Source organism: Sitophilus oryzae, unplaced genomic scaffold, assembly GCF_002938485.1.
Source record: "Sitophilus oryzae breed Bouriz unplaced genomic scaffold, Soryzae_2.0 scaffold_1515_pilon_pilon, whole genome shotgun sequence".
Taxonomy (NCBI): domain Eukaryota; kingdom Metazoa; phylum Arthropoda; class Insecta; order Coleoptera; family Curculionidae; genus Sitophilus; species Sitophilus oryzae.
In genome coordinates, this window is record NW_022146187.1 from 1480779 (window position 1) to 1498748 (window position 17970).

A 17970-nucleotide genomic window follows, 5' to 3' on the forward strand; every position below is an offset into this window, starting at 1 on the left:
GTATAGGCCGTTTAATGCCAATTAAAAGTTGTATCTAGATATTTTGTCTATTTCGATCTCCTTGATGAGATAAACGCAATATTATTAATCACAATTAATAAAATTAAATTAAAAATAAAATTAACAAATTATTTATTTTATCTAATTTATTATTAAATATTATTACTATTAGTTATAATTACTATTAGTCCAACTTACAGCAAATTCAAATAAAAAATAATGCAATTTAAGATAATTAGAAAAGACCTAATTTTAAAAAGTTTTAACATCCCTGTAATTTTAAAACTATGCATGTCCACACCTATGTTTATAGGATTTTTTTTTCATATTTTTTGATGAGGAATAAATGAATACTTATTTAAAACTTTTGCAAATTAATGGTATTAAAATATTTTAAAGGTTGCTATTAGATTTGGATCAAAGCAAATTAATAAAATTGCGTTTATCTCATCAAGGAGGTCGAAATTGACAAAATATCAAGAGACAACTTTCAACCGACAGTAAACGGCTTACACTATATCTCTAACAAGAGAGAAAAGTCAGCGGCGTTCATGTTTTTTTAAAAAAATATTCCAATGAAAACCCTTATACACGACACTGGTGAATACGGCGACACTTTTTTATCATTAAAATATATCGCATTTATAGTAACTTTTACTAAAAGTACCCGGAAGAAAATTATAATAAATCGAAAAAAAAAGACTTTAACACCCTGTAGCCACGAAACAAAGTTGTATGCTATGTTGATATGAAAAATAAATCTTATTTTCACGTCAGGAATCTCCCCACGAGAGATGGCACACGTTTTTTGAAACACCCTGTATATAACCATTCATTTTTTCTATTTGTGTCCACTTTAACGCGTCAAATTTTTAAATCGTATCATTCACTTCCATATATTGGGAATAGACAATTTTTTTTCATTTTTGATGATCCGTTAAATTGTTTATTTCACCGAATTCACATGGTTGCTTGTCTTCATAATTTCTGTTTATTATTTTAATAATTTTCTTTTAAAGCTTTTTCTTTTCTTACTATGCCGTACAAAGACTACTGCGTGCAGATCTTATTTGTTCGTTGCATTAAATAGAAGAAATAGCTGCATTTTATTTGGATGAAATACCTGAAATTTAACTATGTACCACTGTATTTTATTTTCTTTTTCTAGGAAAAGACTGAATAGCAGTTTTTAGTGCTCATTAATTATTTAAACATGATTAATTTAATCACTATAAAATTTCCATTTTCAAAGAACCAGTCCCTAAATTTTATGACAACGTACGTAAAAATATTTTTGTATGTAATTTTTTGTCTATTAATGAATATTCTTAAAGGAGTTAATTGTCTTAGTGGGTGTTACTATAATCTTCTGGGAATATTGCCACTAAAAGAGAACTTAGAAGTTTTTATATAAAATGTCACTAAGTTCTGAATCCCTGAATTATAAAAAGTCTATAGTCAGAATATAAAAGTCATCTAAGTCAGAATATAAAAGATAAATGTCACTAAGTTCTGAATCCCTGTTTTTATAACGTTTTTTAAAGCAGGCGTCCATTTTTCTCAAAGAGACCTGATTTGTAAATTAAAACAAAAGAAAAAAGATGAAAAAAAAAGAACTGAGTACTGCAGTATATAAATAGAGGTTGAAAACACGGCTTGATTCGTCGACCGGAACTTTTCAGGCGGATTGTGTACGTTTTGGGGAGTAGTTTTAAGGGGGGGAAATTGTAATATCGTGCTTGGCTAGCTTTGCCCGAAAAAATGGCCTCAACACGCGACACGCGCGCACCGATTTGCCTGTATTGTGTATTGGTACGTGTTTCAACAGCTTGCCGCGAACCATCTCCAGTCGGTTTTTCGACGCTCGGCGCGCGCGCTGCGCGTTCGCGGCGCAGCGCACCAATGTATACGTACCATTAGACGATCAAATCTATTTTTCCAAGGCTTCTTGATTAAGAATTAGTGTTTCTAACATAGCCATGGCACTCTATATTGAAATTTAAAATACGATTTTTTATCAAGCAAGAGTGTCAAAAGTTGACATGATATTTTATTTTATTCAGAATGTCATTTTATACCGAATAAAGTAAAAAAATACCGAGGGTGCCATTTAAAAATCAAAAGTTGTTGTCATTTCCGATGAAATAGGAAGTGACCAAAAATAATTGAATACGTCAATCAATCCTAATTTATGTCCTATACTAACATACCAAATCGGGGCCATTTTTCGGTTAAAGCTGGCCGAGCACAGTGTTACAATTTTCCCCCCTAAAACTACTCTCCAAAAGGTACATAATCCGCCTGAATAGTCCTGGTCGACGAATTAAGCCGAGGCTTTGGTCTTTTCGTGCCCTTATTTACTGGACTAGGGACCGAGACATTGAGCCTTTTTTCTTTTTTAATTTTCTCTAACTTTTCAGTGGCTCTCATTTTTGGAAAATAATTGTCCTAACCATAATAAACTTATGTTTTAAACACACATTTTTGAATATTGTGGAAAGTAAACCAGAAAATACTTAAATGTTCTTAATTTTAAAAAGTGGATTAATTTTAGTGTGTTTAAGTTTAATAAACCCTCTAACTTACAAAATCGCCCATATCAGTTGACTCCTTGACATGTAAATACGACCAAAGACTGTATATCGACAGTCTCTCTTGCCAAGCTTGTATAAGGTATTCTTGTATCTGAACAACAAAATATTCTCAGAAGAATACAGTAACGAACCCATCACAATGATGACAGACAAAGGTGTGATAATCAATTATTTCAGAATTACCGAAGTGCAGGAAGACAACACGCACGCCCTCGTTATTTCAACGACCGTTGTGGGTACTCACGGACCTCTCACGCCAAAAGTCAAAGGCATCGGTGCTAGGATATTACAAGGATTATCAATGTCACACAAAAAGCAGTCATCAGAAGACAAGGACGTACGTTTTTTATAAACTGGCTAAATTATCGCCGGCGGTATAGACAATTGACGAAAGAAAGACCGCCTTTAAGAGTCTATTACGCTGTACTGTTCGGGTCGCTCTCAGGGGTCGGGTAAAGCGGGTGTGTGGCCGAAGGAAATATATATTTTATTTCAGAAATCTGCCCAAGGCTTAGCCCGATCCTGTTATGCTAAGCCACACCTAAAATTCCAAACATACTTGCTTGAATTAAGGCTTGATTAAGGTTTACAGAGCTTCAGCATTTGTCATAAAATAGCGAGCATTTTGTTACAAAACCATATAAATTATATATCACTGTAATGACAAAACTTCAATCTACTGTCGCATTGTAACTGAATTTTATGTTATGTCTTTATTTTCAAGAAAATTTAGTTTATGAATATTTTGTTGATGTTAGACCATCAATATTTTAAAAATAAAGAAGTTGTCTAAAAATGTGCTACAATACGGATATAGTATAATCCTTTATCTTTAATTTCCTTTTTCATTTATGTAAAAATACCTAGCCAGTTTTACATAAAACGTTAAATGCCGAACGCTTATTTTGTCACTTTTTCGGACTAGTGAAATTGACTCTTAACCGGTTTTACGCATTATTTTTAACATAAAACTAGAGAGAGATGTCCGATTCTGCGCTCGCCACAATGTGGAGGATGCAATGGAGAATGACGTAAATCAGCTAGAACATGTAAAATCGGTTAAACAAGAATAAACAGATTTAAACAAAAAACAACCGCCAAAATGCTTAAAATAACAAGTTTGTTTTTTCTTGTTTAAACTGGTTTATTTTTGTTTTAAATTGGCTGTTTCTTGTTTAAACTTGTTAATTTTTTACTTGTTTATTCGTCTATTTTACATGTTCTTAGCTGATTATCCTCCACCGCATCCTCCACATTGTGGCGGGCGCAAAATCGACCATTTCCCTCTACTCATAAATACCGCCATTATTATACTTACCGGCCGGTATATTTAAAAAACATAAACACCGCCCTTATTTTACCACATTTTACGTGATATTGTTTTTCCCAACGTAAATTCCGCGATTAGATATTGTCAAAATGAAACTACATTTTATTCCATACAAAAATAAACATTTTTAATGTGTTAATAAGCAAGCAAAACACGGTCGTAAGCGTGTTTTGATTGCGTTGGTTTCACTTTTTTGTTTGTTTTTTTCGTTTTCCTCTGTTTGATTAATGCGCATCTGATTGCTTTGAATATTTTGATTTTAAAATTGAATGTTTTACAATTTTTTAAAATTATCAAATATCAACGACAGCTAAGCTAGGTTATGTTCCTATTTCGGCGGTATTTGATGTTTAAAATATAGTATGCCCCCGTTTAACGGCTTCTTACAATTTTCCACCGACATTTACAGATATACAGGGTGGTCCGAACTGTATTTCCTTCGGTAGCATATTCTTCAGATAAAAATAAGTTTTTTACTTATTTTTATCTGAAGAATATATTTGTATAATTGTATGTCCTAAAATGCTTAGTTTCGGAGATATAGGGTGTAGAAGTTTCATTTTTATTTCGATTATTTCCAAATAATTTCTGAAGTAACGCCAATATATGGATGAAAAGTGGTGTGAGTTTTTTGACATGAGAAATTTTATTTTGATGTCAATATGACTCCTACTTGTAGAGGGCGCCACCTACATATTTTTTAAACTTGTTTTGAAGTTTCAGGAATACAGGTTCGGACCGCCCTATATAAATATGAACAACGAACAATACCGCCGGCAGTTGTTTAGCCAGTGCGTTTTTTCAACTTAAATTTTGACCTTTTAAAATAAAATATTCACCTTACAGAGCGACAAGGTTGAGACGAAAAACACTAGTAGTCATCACGTGTCTAGAAAAGATACGGTAAAAAACCAGGACGCCACTGACAGCGGCAACGAAAGCAAGATCGTACCTGATAAAAAGAAGTTGAGGATACTAGGCAAATATTTCCAGGTAAACTGTGTCAGATTTGTAAAAATAAATAATAATATTTGTAAAACAATATTTTTCAGGTTCACAAGAAACTGTGCATTCCCCTTCCGGTTATTTTCAATAAGAACGCCCGTTTGTATAAGGCGCAGTCTTGTGGATCGCTGGTTCGGGATAAAATTAACAAGACCGAACCTGTTCTAAGGTAAGGAACTGGTTATATGGTTAGAATTATTATTTGTTTTAACATTAAGTAATAATAATAAGTAATTAAGTAATAAATTAAAGGAATATTTTTTACGCGTAAAAAAATAATTTTTATGCGTAAAAAGTGTTTTTTACAAATAGTTCTTTACGCGTAACCATTGAGTTATAATAAAGGAGGAGATGCTATTCCCATATACGACTAGCCAAGAAAAACGGTTTCACTGGGCGGAGGTTAAAGTAGCATCAATATGGCGGCGATATCAGTGTTGGACTCAGCAAATTTGCATTTTTTTAAAATATTCCTTTAAAATTTAAATAAATTAATGTTTTTTATTTTTTAGTTATTAGTTTTTTTTATTTTTGAAATAATTATTTATTTATAATAGTGAAAAAAAAATATTTCTTATACCCAAAATTTGTTAAATAAAATACCTACCTAAATAAAATATAATATTTTATTTAATATTATTATTTTTTCTAGTATGTATTTTAAAGATAAAATGTATCATATTATAGTTTTAAAAAAATAAAATAAAAAATAACTTACCTTAATTGACTTTTGTTGAAGTTGATGATATATACCTATGGGAAAAATGAAACTAAAAATAAAATTACGAAAAATGCAACTTTATTTATTACAAATAGATTATTATAAAATATTATGATACACATTAGAAAAAATATGAAAGTTATTGCCCTTTAAATAAAATAAGTTTATTGCTTTGATGTCTTTCACTTACAAGATTGTTTAATATATTTTTACTGAGGTATATCATTCAAATATTTAAATATCTTTCTATTATACTTTTTATTAATAATGTTCTGTGATTATCTAGAAATGATTGATCAAAACTGTGTGATACTAATTTAAAACTTTAAACATATAAATAATAATAACATATAAATAAAAAAAATAATAAAAATTTAAACCAATTTATTATTTTAACAAAAATAACCCTGTTCTAAAAACATTCAACGTCTACTTACCAGTTTTAGGAGCAAGATTTTAACAAATCACACCAGAGATTTTTTGGTCAAATTTGGTATAGGTAAGCCCTTTAAAGTTATGCTGAATCGAGTGGTTTGGTTTGGATTATATACACAGATTAAAAAAAGCCCTAATGCACTTTAACTACTTACCCACGAAAACTGGAAAGTATGCCTAGAATATTTTTAGAACAAGGCTATTTTTGCTAAGTAGATAAAGTTTTTCATGTAAAAACAACCCGAGACATATTGCACAATTAATAAACTTTTTTTCAGAGTGAACCTAAAATAAATGGGTCACACTGTATAATAGCACTATAGTATATTAACACACACAATAGTATATTAACACACACAACACTGCATAAACATTGCCTTTTTAATTCATATGATTATGATTTATTTGTTTTATTAACCATTTTCTATGTAATGTGTATTTTATAATTTATTGTCAAATTGAAACGTAATTTTAATTACAAATCCGGTACCGCAAATCCTCCTAGAAAGACATATATATTAATAAAAATTGGGATTTAATTTATAAAATGGTATATTAAAGATAATAAAATACTCAGAGTTCGGCCCTGCATCTTGTTTACCATTACCTGTGAAATGTAATTCCTGACGATTTCTTTCTATCGATGGCGTTTCTGCTACTACAACTTCGAACAGCACATGACACCATGATTGTTTATAGTCACACAACACACATAAGTCCAAATAAAACACAAAATAACTCAAAATAAACGCAAAAATCAAGAACAGGATTACGCTAGACGGCAATAGCACGAATTGACAAGAGAGTCGCATCAATATGGCCGACCTGGTACCGCTTTGGTCACGTGATAGCATCTCCTCTTTTATTATAACTCAATGCGCGTAACAAATAGTTTTTATTACGGGTAACAAAAATAGTTTTCTAGGTGCAAAAAATAGTTTTTATGCGTAATTTTTTTTGCGTGAATTTTTTTTTACCGGTAGCGAGTAGTGTTTTTGGTTTGGTAGTAAAGAGTAAAAAATAGTTTTTTACGTGTAACAAATAGTTTTTAACGCGTAAAAAATATGTTTTCTGCGTAAAAAAGGTTTTTTAACAGAACCAAATAGTTTTTGACGCGTAAAAAATAGTTCTTTACGTGTAACAAATAGTTTTTTACACGTAATAAATATTTTTTTGCGTAAAAAAGATTTTTTTACTAGAAACAATAAGTTTTTAAAGCGTAAAAACAGTTTTTTACAGGAAAAAAATATTTTTTTCTGCGTAAAAAAGTTTTATTTAAAAGATACAAATAGTTTTTTGACTCGTAAAAAATAGTTTTTTACGTGTAACAAATAGTTTTTTACACGTAATAATCTTTTTTTTGCTTAAAAAAGTTTTTTTACTAGAAACAATAAGTTTTTGACACGTAAAAAATAGTTTTTTAATGTAACAAATAGTTTTTTACACGTAATAAATATTTTTATTTGAATAATAATCTTCGGATTTTTAAACTTTTGAGGAGGTATTTTGATTTGCTTTAAATTGCCCAATTTTGCTTCCATTTCAAAGCAACTTCCTATCTCTTCTAGTTTCTGAGATCCCAATGATGAGACTCTAATTTGCGACACCCTATACAATATACGTTAGTGTTGAAAACATCCTTTATAGTTTTATGCTTTTTAAATAAAATCAGAGCGGCACTGATAAACCAGAAGTTAAGTCAGCCATTTAATAAATTTGTTATGGTCCGAACTTAATCTTTTTATTCAGTAATTTTAATAGATCCTTAATATCATGTGGTTAGATTTGCATTTTTTTAAGAGCTCGCTTGTGTTGTCTACTGAGAGCAGACAATCCTAATAAAATTTCCTACTGGACTATTAACCCTTAATAATTTACTAAAAAACTAAAAACTCACACTATCTGAATAATTTCTCAACACAATCTTAATATAAATATATTTTCTTAAGGACGATTTATTTGGTCAGTAAGTAATTATTAAAGTGGGCGTACAAACATTTGTACAGGGTGTTTCAAAGAACCTCTGCCATTATGCCATCTCTCGTGAGGAGATTCCTCATGTAAAAATAATATTTATTTTTCATATCAACATAGGTTCGATTCAGCTTTATTTCGTGGCTACAGGGTGTTAAAGTCATTTTTTTTTGGATTCATTATAATTTTCTTCCATAGACTTTTAGCGAAATTTTGAGGGCAAAAGTTACTATCAATGCGACATATTTTAATGCTAAAAAAGTGTCAATATATTCACCAGGGACGTGCATATGGGTTATCAATGGAATATTTTTTAAAAAAGCATGTACGCCATTGACTTTTTTTTGTCTTTTTAGCGAAATAGTGTAAGCCGTTTAATTCCGATTAAAAGTTGCCTCTTAATATTTTGTCCATTTCGGCCTCCTTGATGAGATAAACGGAATTTTATTAATTTGCCTTGATCCAGTCTAATAGCAACATTTAAAAAAAATTAATATCATTAACTTGCAAAAGTTTTTGATAAGTACTCCGTTGATTATATTTTTTATAAGTACTCCTAATTGATTCCTCATCAAAAAATATGAAAAAAGTTCCTATAAACATAGGAAATGCATAGATTTAAAATTACAGGATGTTAAAACTTTTTAAATTAGGTCTTTTGTAATTATCTCAAATTTCATCATTTTTATTTAAATTTGCTGTAGGTTGGACTAATAGTAATAACTAATAGTAGTAATATTTAATAATAAATTAGATAAAATAAACCAATTTTATTTTTATTTTATTAATTGTGATTAATAAAATTGCGTTTATCTCATCAAGGATATCGAAATCGACAAAATAAAACCAGAAATTTAAATATTCCAGGGATAACCCATATGCACGTCCGTGATGACACTAAATTTATGTAGTACTACATTAAAATATGTTGTACTTATAGTAACTTTTACCGTCAAAATTTCATTCAAATTACTAAAAGCACCTGAAAAAAAAACAAGAAATCGAAAAAAAATTAAGGCATTAACCCCTTGTAACTACGAAACAAAGCAGAATCGGGCCTATGTTGATATGAAAAATAAATTTTATTTTTACGTGAGGAATCTCCTCACGAGAGATGGCACATGTTTTTTGAAACATCCTATAATTGAGGCAATGTAACGTTCTCTATCTCTTATAAAAGTTATGACGAAATGTAATTAACAAAATTATATTATTTCCTTTAGATGTAGACAGAGAGCTGTAAGCGTCTTTCGAAATAGCATGGGCATGGAAGACATCAATCAAAACAAGAACGACAAGCGAAGAAAATCGGCCACGGTAGTTCAATTGAACAACGTTTGTAACGAACTCACGGGCATGTGCGCTATACATCTGGGTCAAACATCAAAATGCAGTTTCTGTTGATTTTTGTACGCTAGAACTTTTATTTTCTCGAATACGAGATTTAATATCTCGTTTCATTCCTTAGCTAGTCAACTCCGATTTGATCGGTTGAGAGGAGATACGAAATCTTTCACACATTAATCCCTACAAGATTTTTTATAACTTTTGATCATTAGAAATATAATTAGGCAGACATTTTGAATGGTCAAATAGCATAGTGACACATCTTACTCGTCATCATCTACGTGGATTATGTCTGTAGAAGTGTCTGGGATTGGATAAGCGTTAATAATTGACATTTTCACTTCAAAGTGACCAACCACAAGATATCTGTAGTCTGTTCAACCAAAGAATTGGCTGACAGTGACAATTGTTGTCTATCATGTGGATAATCATTGAGTAATGTAAGGCAAAGTTAGTATATAGTCTGCTTAATTACGTTTTTTTTTGGTTATGACATTCATGTTATTATTGTTATTGAGCAAAATATCATACTAAAGGGTTAGCACTCTCTTTAAATTCGAATAAATAATGTGTAGAAGAGAGAGAAAAATATTATAAAGACTGTGTGAAGGATTAATCTCTGTGTAAACACAGGTATAATTAGGTTACAGTCTCACATCCACATATGACACTTTTATGACATCATACATTGTAGTCGTCTTATTTCAACATCAATCTCTCTACCCTCTTATGATAACTAAGAAATTACTTTAAAATCATTTGAATATTCTTCAATCTGTACGTTACTGTACCGTACATACTGTGGTGTAAGTATGACTGGTGCTGAGGTGTGTAAGTAATTTTTTGCGTCGTGTAGTTTTTCCAAAAAATATCTTATCAACTTTTAGAAATCTCATTTGTCTACAGGGTTGCATTAGAATAATTTTTGCGTCGTTAAAATCTGTTGGTATTATATCTAAGTGTTGGGAACGTCGGTAAAATGAAAATTTGACAATATTCGAGTTATGAGATGTAGTTTTAATAAAGAAAACTTTATACGTATAAGAAACCATGTGATGAGGGATGTCTTTATATTTTGGGTTTTTACATAGTTTAAAAATTTATTACACTGGTAACATATATGTGTATTATTTTTCGAACGTTATATACGCAACGATTCATAATACTTGTTTCATTTTAGAACCTATGCAATCAATGTATATCTTTGTACATATATTTTTAAGCCAAAGGTGATCTGTAGAATACAAATTAAGTAATCGTTTCATGCTCAAATTGTTTAGCTATTTAATGTGTCTGTATCTATCTTGTCCCAACTAATTTTTTCCAGGTAAAATATTTGCCAGATTTGTCACTGTTCTTGTGGCGCTAGTATCTGATAAAACTTGTATCCAATTCATAGTAGACTTGTTACTTAAAATATCTTCAGAGATTCTTGTTATCAACCGACTTATAATTTCAGATATTTTTTATATTGGTAATATGTGTTTTATCTTACTAGAATAATTAACTTCTGGATACTGGAAAGTCGGTTTATAATTAAACACCCAATTAAAATTAGCTAAAGATAAATTTAAACAAAAAGATCTGTTAGATATATCAGTAAATAAGTAAATGTAACAAATATTGAGTGTTAATAGTAAATTGTTGATGTTTAAAAATCTTTTTCTTTTAATTATTTGTTACTAGGATAGAAATGCACAAATCTAAACTAATTATATTTTCCTTGATAAAAGTAATGAGTAACACCTGTAACACAGATGAAAATATCAATGTTGCTGTTTAGATATAAGTGGTTACTACAACAAAATGTTTCTATATTTTACTAATATGACATTTTAAATGTAATCTGATAAAAGTAATACTTATAAAGAGAGATGTGGCTCTTTTTGCAGAATTGTAACATAAAAGACTGAGTTTATTTCTTAATATATTGGATGTACTGCTTGTCCGTTATAACTTATTTAAATTATTTCTATACATTAATGTAGCGGACACGCCCTGTATATCCAGGTAATTCTTAACTTTTTGATGGTATTCTATTTCAAAATTATACAGCCTGTCCCCAGATTGGGTTACGCGAACATTTAAGAATTTTCATTTTGAAAACATACTAGTGTGTGACAAAAAGTTTACAATTTTTTTATAGAAAGTTTAAGTTGATTTTAAAAAGCATAGCCAATAAAAAATATATTGTCATGGCAGCAAATCACAGAAATCCTCTTTACCTCTGGGTATATAAGGTAACAAAATATTGAAAAAATTCTGAATTTTATTAAGATTTGGGTTTATCTTGTGGCATAAAAAATTACACTGTCTAAAATGTCTTTCACTTTTTGAACGCTTGACATATGACAAAATTATTTTTTGTTATTGAGCATGCTGAAAAAAAATTCCTTTTTCTCAATATCTCAATAATAACATATTTTCCCATTTGTTGCTAACATAGTGTCACACCCTGTATATAAGGCTTATCCAAATTTAGATATTCTTCATTTCCTTTAACTATATACACTTTAACTAATAATGATGAAATTTACAGAGGTTTTATATTTTTTACACCAACATTTTGATCAGGTGGCAAAAAAAATGTCAAATTGGCTCTTTGACTGAAACAAACATCTCTACATAGATCTATTTTGTTTTATTTATTCATGCGTAGCGATATATACGTGATGTAAGCGATATATAATCATGGGACATACTGTATATATTACATATTTTTATTAATAAATGTTTTTAAAGCAAAACAAAGCGCGTGTGCAATAGTTTAATTTTCTTAATGTACCATTTATTAAAATGAATGTATACTGTAATTTTGGTAATGTATATTTTGTTGCTTTCCTCTGGTGAAAGCAGATAGTTATGATTTTGTTTTATATTGTTCATAGTAGCGCGAGCTTTTTAGTATTTCATATTGTATATTATATGTTTTAACTTATTTCCTCTCTTTCGAAAAATATTTTTACAACTTATATTTTGATAGGGAAGCTCTTAACTAGATCAAACTGTCTATCTACCTGTATATCTGGAATATTTTAGGAACCAAATAACGTTTGTTTATGGGATATAGCTATATTATATATATTAAAATATATTGTATGTACTATTTGTTAAATGTCATTGTGGGTGACATATTCTGAAAGTATGTGCTGTGCACAAATAGATTACCTTTTCCATCAAACCCAATTTCTTATTTAATTTAGGTGTGCCTGCGTATTTTGGACTACCATCTATTTTGTAATCATTTGATTTTCAGCATCCAGACTGACTTTTAGGCTAATTAATTGTGTAGATACACGATATTTTATAAACGATAGGAAAAATGTCAACACTCGGTTTGATTTGAATTTATTTTCGACACTATTTCAGTGTGCCTTTATTTTTTATGTAGATGCATAGTGTAGATGCTATTGATTGATGTCAAGCGGGTCTTGTCGTTAGTGATAGTTATCTCGATGTATGCATCAATGTGTGCACAACCCTTAATATCTAATAAACATATTTACCATTGAATTGTCTTTCTTATTTCTTCCTGATAAAAAAAAATTCCAATGGCAAACAGTTTTTTTTTATAAAGGTAGACAGAAGAGCAAATTAGGAGCACATAATCATGACTGGGGGGTTCACTGTTTTGTCTCAAAAATAGTTATAGGTTATATGACGATAATCTATAGAGTAGGCGCATTTTAAATTTATATTTGGGGTGTCATGAGCGTCATCAGTGACGCGACTGCATAGCGACCGCCCTTTGCTTACGATTCAACACGCGACGGTTCGGTGATCCATTTATGATATACCCTGCTGGCAAGCGAACCTTTAGGTCGGCGTTTACATGTATAGGAATGGGTCGTTATGGCAATCTAGTAAGTCGGAGTGAGCAAACTTAATCTGACGCTAGATTCCATGCGCTTGGGAAAATACTCGCCATCTGTCTTTATTCAGTACATCTTATTTTACTAAGCGTGTGGACCGTACTCTTCGTACACATTAAAACCGGCACCCAAAACCCGAAATGCCGACCCTTAGTATTTATTCTAATGCTATAAAATAATATTTCGAATTATTTCGCGCGGCATTGCCTGAGGGTGCGTTTATGTTGCAGCGGCGATAAACGATAAGAGCAGCGATAGTAGCGAAGCAAAGAATATTATTATATGAATTTATATGTAGGTGTATATATTGGAGCAACGCGTCGAGACACGCTTGGCAGTTGAGCAACAATAAGAGCAGAGCTAATTCACTGCTTTTATCGTTTATCGCAGCTCTAACATAAACGTACCCTGATGCCGAGGAGGCGTTCAACGGCAAAATATTGATGACGCTCCTTCTGAACGTGGGCGCACGTTAAGAAGGAGCAAGTTCTACCAATTTTATATACGTTTGGCAACATTCGGCTTGGGACCCCGATTTCCGTGTGTAAGACGAGTACAGTGAATCTTTTCGCTACAATAAAATGTATTGAACAAAGAGAGAAGAGCAAGAATTCTCCTAAACGCGTTAAATAAACTATCGTATTACCGTAGATTGAAAAAATTTGTAAGATACACAACCTAAGCCCGTAGTTACATTGGACGCGCGTCCGTGCGTTTTTTTATACGCGCGAGCTCTGACGGAATTTACTCGCATGACTTATTTTATTTTAGTGTTTGCATTAGATGCGCGTTCATGGCATCCTGTGTGTCGAGTTTGTCAAAACGGACGTCACTAATTTGATGCTGTCCTGAGGATTTAATGTTAAAATAACTACTTATGAATAGAAGAAAATGTTAAGTAAATGATTTATTTACAATAAAATAGGAAAAATAAATATGTAAAATATTTGGTGAATTAAAACAGCAACCGGTCAAATTTTTTGAATATTTTAGAATGTTTCCAGCAACATTAATATATCTAAAATAAAAATAAACCTGGTATTCAAAAATATTCAAATTTTTCCGGAATGTATTGAGCCCAGAGATATAAAAATTTGAACGCTCGGACGTGCACGTATTAAAAAAACAAACCAGTTTGTTTTCATCCGACCAACGGAAATCGACGTACGTGCACGGACGCGCAAACTCCGATGCAATGTAACCGCCTGCGTAGATACTATTTGTTTGTTTTTTGCTGCGTGCACGTCCGAGCACGTACGACCAAAAAAACGCACGGACACGCATACAATGTAACCACGGACTAATGGGCAAATTCGTGACAAGGCTGATTTGCTTTCCCCTTAAGTCTCAAGCGCTGTCAAGTTCTGCAGCCAACGCATGAAACAAACATTTTAGAGAAAATTATCGGCTAGCGAAGGCATATAGAAGACGGTATGAAACTGAAAGCGACAGTGTTGCCAAAAATAAAAATTCTTTTATAGGTTCTGAATATTTCGTATGATAGAAAAAAGACGTTTAATTGGCTTTGAAATGACGACTATTGACATTTACCATAATATTTTACATATGAAATAACAGCGATCTTCATTTCCAAGCCAACTCTGATACCGTTCTTTGTGTAATCATTTAATATTATATTAAATTGTTTAATGATGGAAAATCCGTATTATTAATGTACTGTACCCAAAATCCGTAAATCTACAGATTAATCCGTAGTTCAGGCTTCTGGCAACACTGTCTCCGGCAATGACTAAAGAATTCAAGGACAAATAACACCCGAGAGCAAATTGTGACGCTGTCACCAAACAGTGCCGTGGCACATATTTTTCTTAACCTAGCTGTTTGAAGCAATATTTATAATTTTTGATAATTGTTTTGACTACGCCTATGGTGTATCATCCTAATTAATTACGAAAAAAACGTATTAAAATGTTAACAAAAGGTACAAAACTAGTATCGACGTATAGCACATATCAAGTACATATAGATATTAATTGAAATTGAAGAATAATTATCGAATTCAATAAGAAAACGCTAAAAGGTTGGAGTGGACTGTTTATTTACCTAAGAAACGTAACTCCTGGCTCTTTCTTATCGCTGCTGCTTTTACACTTGAAAGCTGAACAACTAATCACCATTGTAATAAAGTTTATACAAAGTTTACTACACACAAACTATTAAAAATCGCTAAAATTGTCGCTGGTAACCAAATGATGACTCATTGTTTGCCACCAAAACAAAAAAAAAGGTCACAAATTCTGCTGCAGCCCCTTAGGGGCGTTACATATCCTTATATTCTTTAGTCATTGGTCTCCGGCAACCATCCACTCTGTCGACTGAAAGCAGAACTGCGGGACAGTATTCTTTATTCGCTGCGTTGTAAACGACGATCAGCGCGCAGCGGCGCAGACCTAAACTAAATCTCGAACAGGTTGACTAGAGGCGGGCTATGTCGGGCAGGTTTTGTGCCACGAAATCGCCCATAAGGTTGCGCAATTTCATATTTCTTCTATCAACGGTATTATGTAATATCAATATCGCATTTTTCTCTCTCCGACTTACAAGATCTTTATAGCGATTCATTCTTAGATGTGTAAATACCGACCCAGATCCTCTTATCAAGTCTATACAAGGTGAGTTTTAAATAAGTCGATTAGACATTTTATGGAATGACGAATTTCATTCTCACAACTCCGAATTAAAATTAAAATGTAACGGTCAAGATCAAAATGGACCTATTTGCTGAAATAAAAATACTAGCTTATAAAACACTTTTTAATACAGTGACTTAAAATATGCATACCTATAATGCTTGCATTATTAGATATCATTTCTTTTCTAGAATAACTCTAAAAAATAATATAAAGTAATCAAAATAAAAGATCAGTTCCATTTTACTATAAAGTTGGATTGACATGTGAACAACAGCTTCGGGGTTATTTGAAAAAAACGGACAATTAATAAAACGGCAACTGCAATATTACAATTATACATACAAGTGCAAAAAACAGTATTCTTACTAAAACTACGCAATAGGTCATTGAAAATAAACATACATTTATATCAACTTATATTAAATTTAGGTTTATAATGGACTTAAGATTTGATATACATAAAGGTCAAATACTGTCAAGAACAAAAAGCAACACTGACTTGGGTTTACATTCAATTTGGGAAAAAAAGTCATGTACAATATAATTTTAGTCAACCGTGTAGTTTTACACTAAAATTACAATTTTATTATAGTAAAATTAAGTTAATCATCGCAAGAGCACCACAATTCAAAAAGGGAAATGAAAGTTTGTAATGTTCTTTTTTATTGTGGGATATCAGTTTTATAATTACAAACTAAATAATTTCAATTTTCTAAAATTCATAGTTTAGAAAATTATTTAACCACACTGCATTAATACATTTTTAAAATATTCTTTTTTGCGTGCTGTTTTTTATAGTAACGATTTCTTTATTTATTGTCCAACAATTTTAAAAACAAATATATTTAAAAATTCCCATGTGTTGCGTACCTTCTAGTAAGGCATATCTATATAAAAAAATATTCAGGAGTTTGATGAGTCTTCTAAAAGTTTAAGAATTTTCCAAAAAGAATAGGAATAACAAAAACAGTCCTGTTTCTAAGAATACTCCATTTCTTCAACTTCGGCTTCTTCGGGCACTGCGGTATACATTCTCCTTAATTTTTCATAGTGTTTTTGATCCTGCAAAAAGATTACATTTTCATTAATTACTGGATCCACATATCAATTAGATTACACATGAACTACAGTTTAAACGATAAATTTATTCATAATACAGAAAACTTAAGAATGTTGTTTCTTTACTACAGTGTGTCCAGCAATCGGATATACCCTGCTGGTCATCGAAACTATGTGGTCTGGATTTTAATGCCTGTGACAGAGAATAATATAAATGACCAGTTGACAGCGGCATACAGTATTGCCGGTTTTTTACGTTTGTAAGAAAATGTGTGTAGAAAAATACAAGCTATTTTAAAAACTTTCATGTATACTAGTAGAAGTTATACATTCTTAGTATGTCATCCACTGGGAGTTGGAGGAGTGGAATTTAGTGTATCAAATTATATCAAATAGAAATGATAAATATTTTGCATTTTGGACTATGTCGTTGCTTGTGTTTCGTGTTTTTAAAAATTAAGTGGAGGAAAACTCGAGGGAAAATTAAGTGTTGACCCAGACCATAGTTTACAGTTAATATTCGGTGCACAGAGACCGCCAGAGACACAGTTTGCCAGAGACTAAGGCCAGAAAGTTGTATTAGCCACAAATAAAGATGTATACCATCTCGTGTATGGTACCAAAAACTGGAGTATCTGTAAAATAACATCACACGATAGGTAAATAATACATTTTAGTACTGCAGAAAAAAATTAAGATTAAAGTTAATTAACCAAGATTAGATTTTTTCAGTTTTATACAGTTTTTTTTTTCACAATATTTTGAAGTAATCACTTGTCACTCAAAATTTAAATATATTAATTATGCGTTCCAATGGTACCAACTTATTTCTTTGTAAAATAAAATAAACTACTTTGAAATTAAAATGACAGACACATCTATCACTGTCAAGTATTTTGTCGTTGGACAGACTATATTATAGATTCGGGACAACACCGGTATCAGGTCTAAAGAGAGACCAAATTAAAGAGGTGGAGAT

The 17970-nt window shown here is 31.2% G+C and overlaps 1 protein-coding gene and 1 pseudogene across 4 annotated transcripts in view; one reads left to right on the plus strand and one right to left on the minus strand.

The window, feature by feature from the left end:
• The window catches only part of LOC115878493 (SNF-related serine/threonine-protein kinase), a 103231-nt gene extending 90312 nt beyond the window's left edge, over window positions 1-12919 (plus strand). For all 3 annotated transcript variants that reach the window (XM_030895026.1, XM_030895024.1, XM_030895025.1), the window contains 4 exons: window positions 2772-2931; window positions 4771-4917; window positions 4977-5098; window positions 9283-12919. In XM_030895026.1, the coding sequence (XP_030750886.1) occupies window positions 2772-2931; window positions 4771-4917; window positions 4977-5098; window positions 9283-9463 (610 nt within the window). In that variant the 3' untranslated portion in view covers window positions 9464-12919. The remainder of the gene's footprint in view (window positions 1-2771; window positions 2932-4770; window positions 4918-4976; window positions 5099-9282) is intronic.
• Window positions 12920-16042: 3123 nt separating this feature from the next.
• Window positions 16043-17970, minus strand: part of LOC115878507 — a 30439-nt pseudogene continuing 28511 nt past the window's right edge. Inside the window, exon 20 of the transcript XR_004049536.1 lies at window positions 16043-16994. The product of XR_004049536.1 is annotated as a nuclear valosin-containing protein-like (transcript). The remainder of the gene's footprint in view (window positions 16995-17970) is intronic.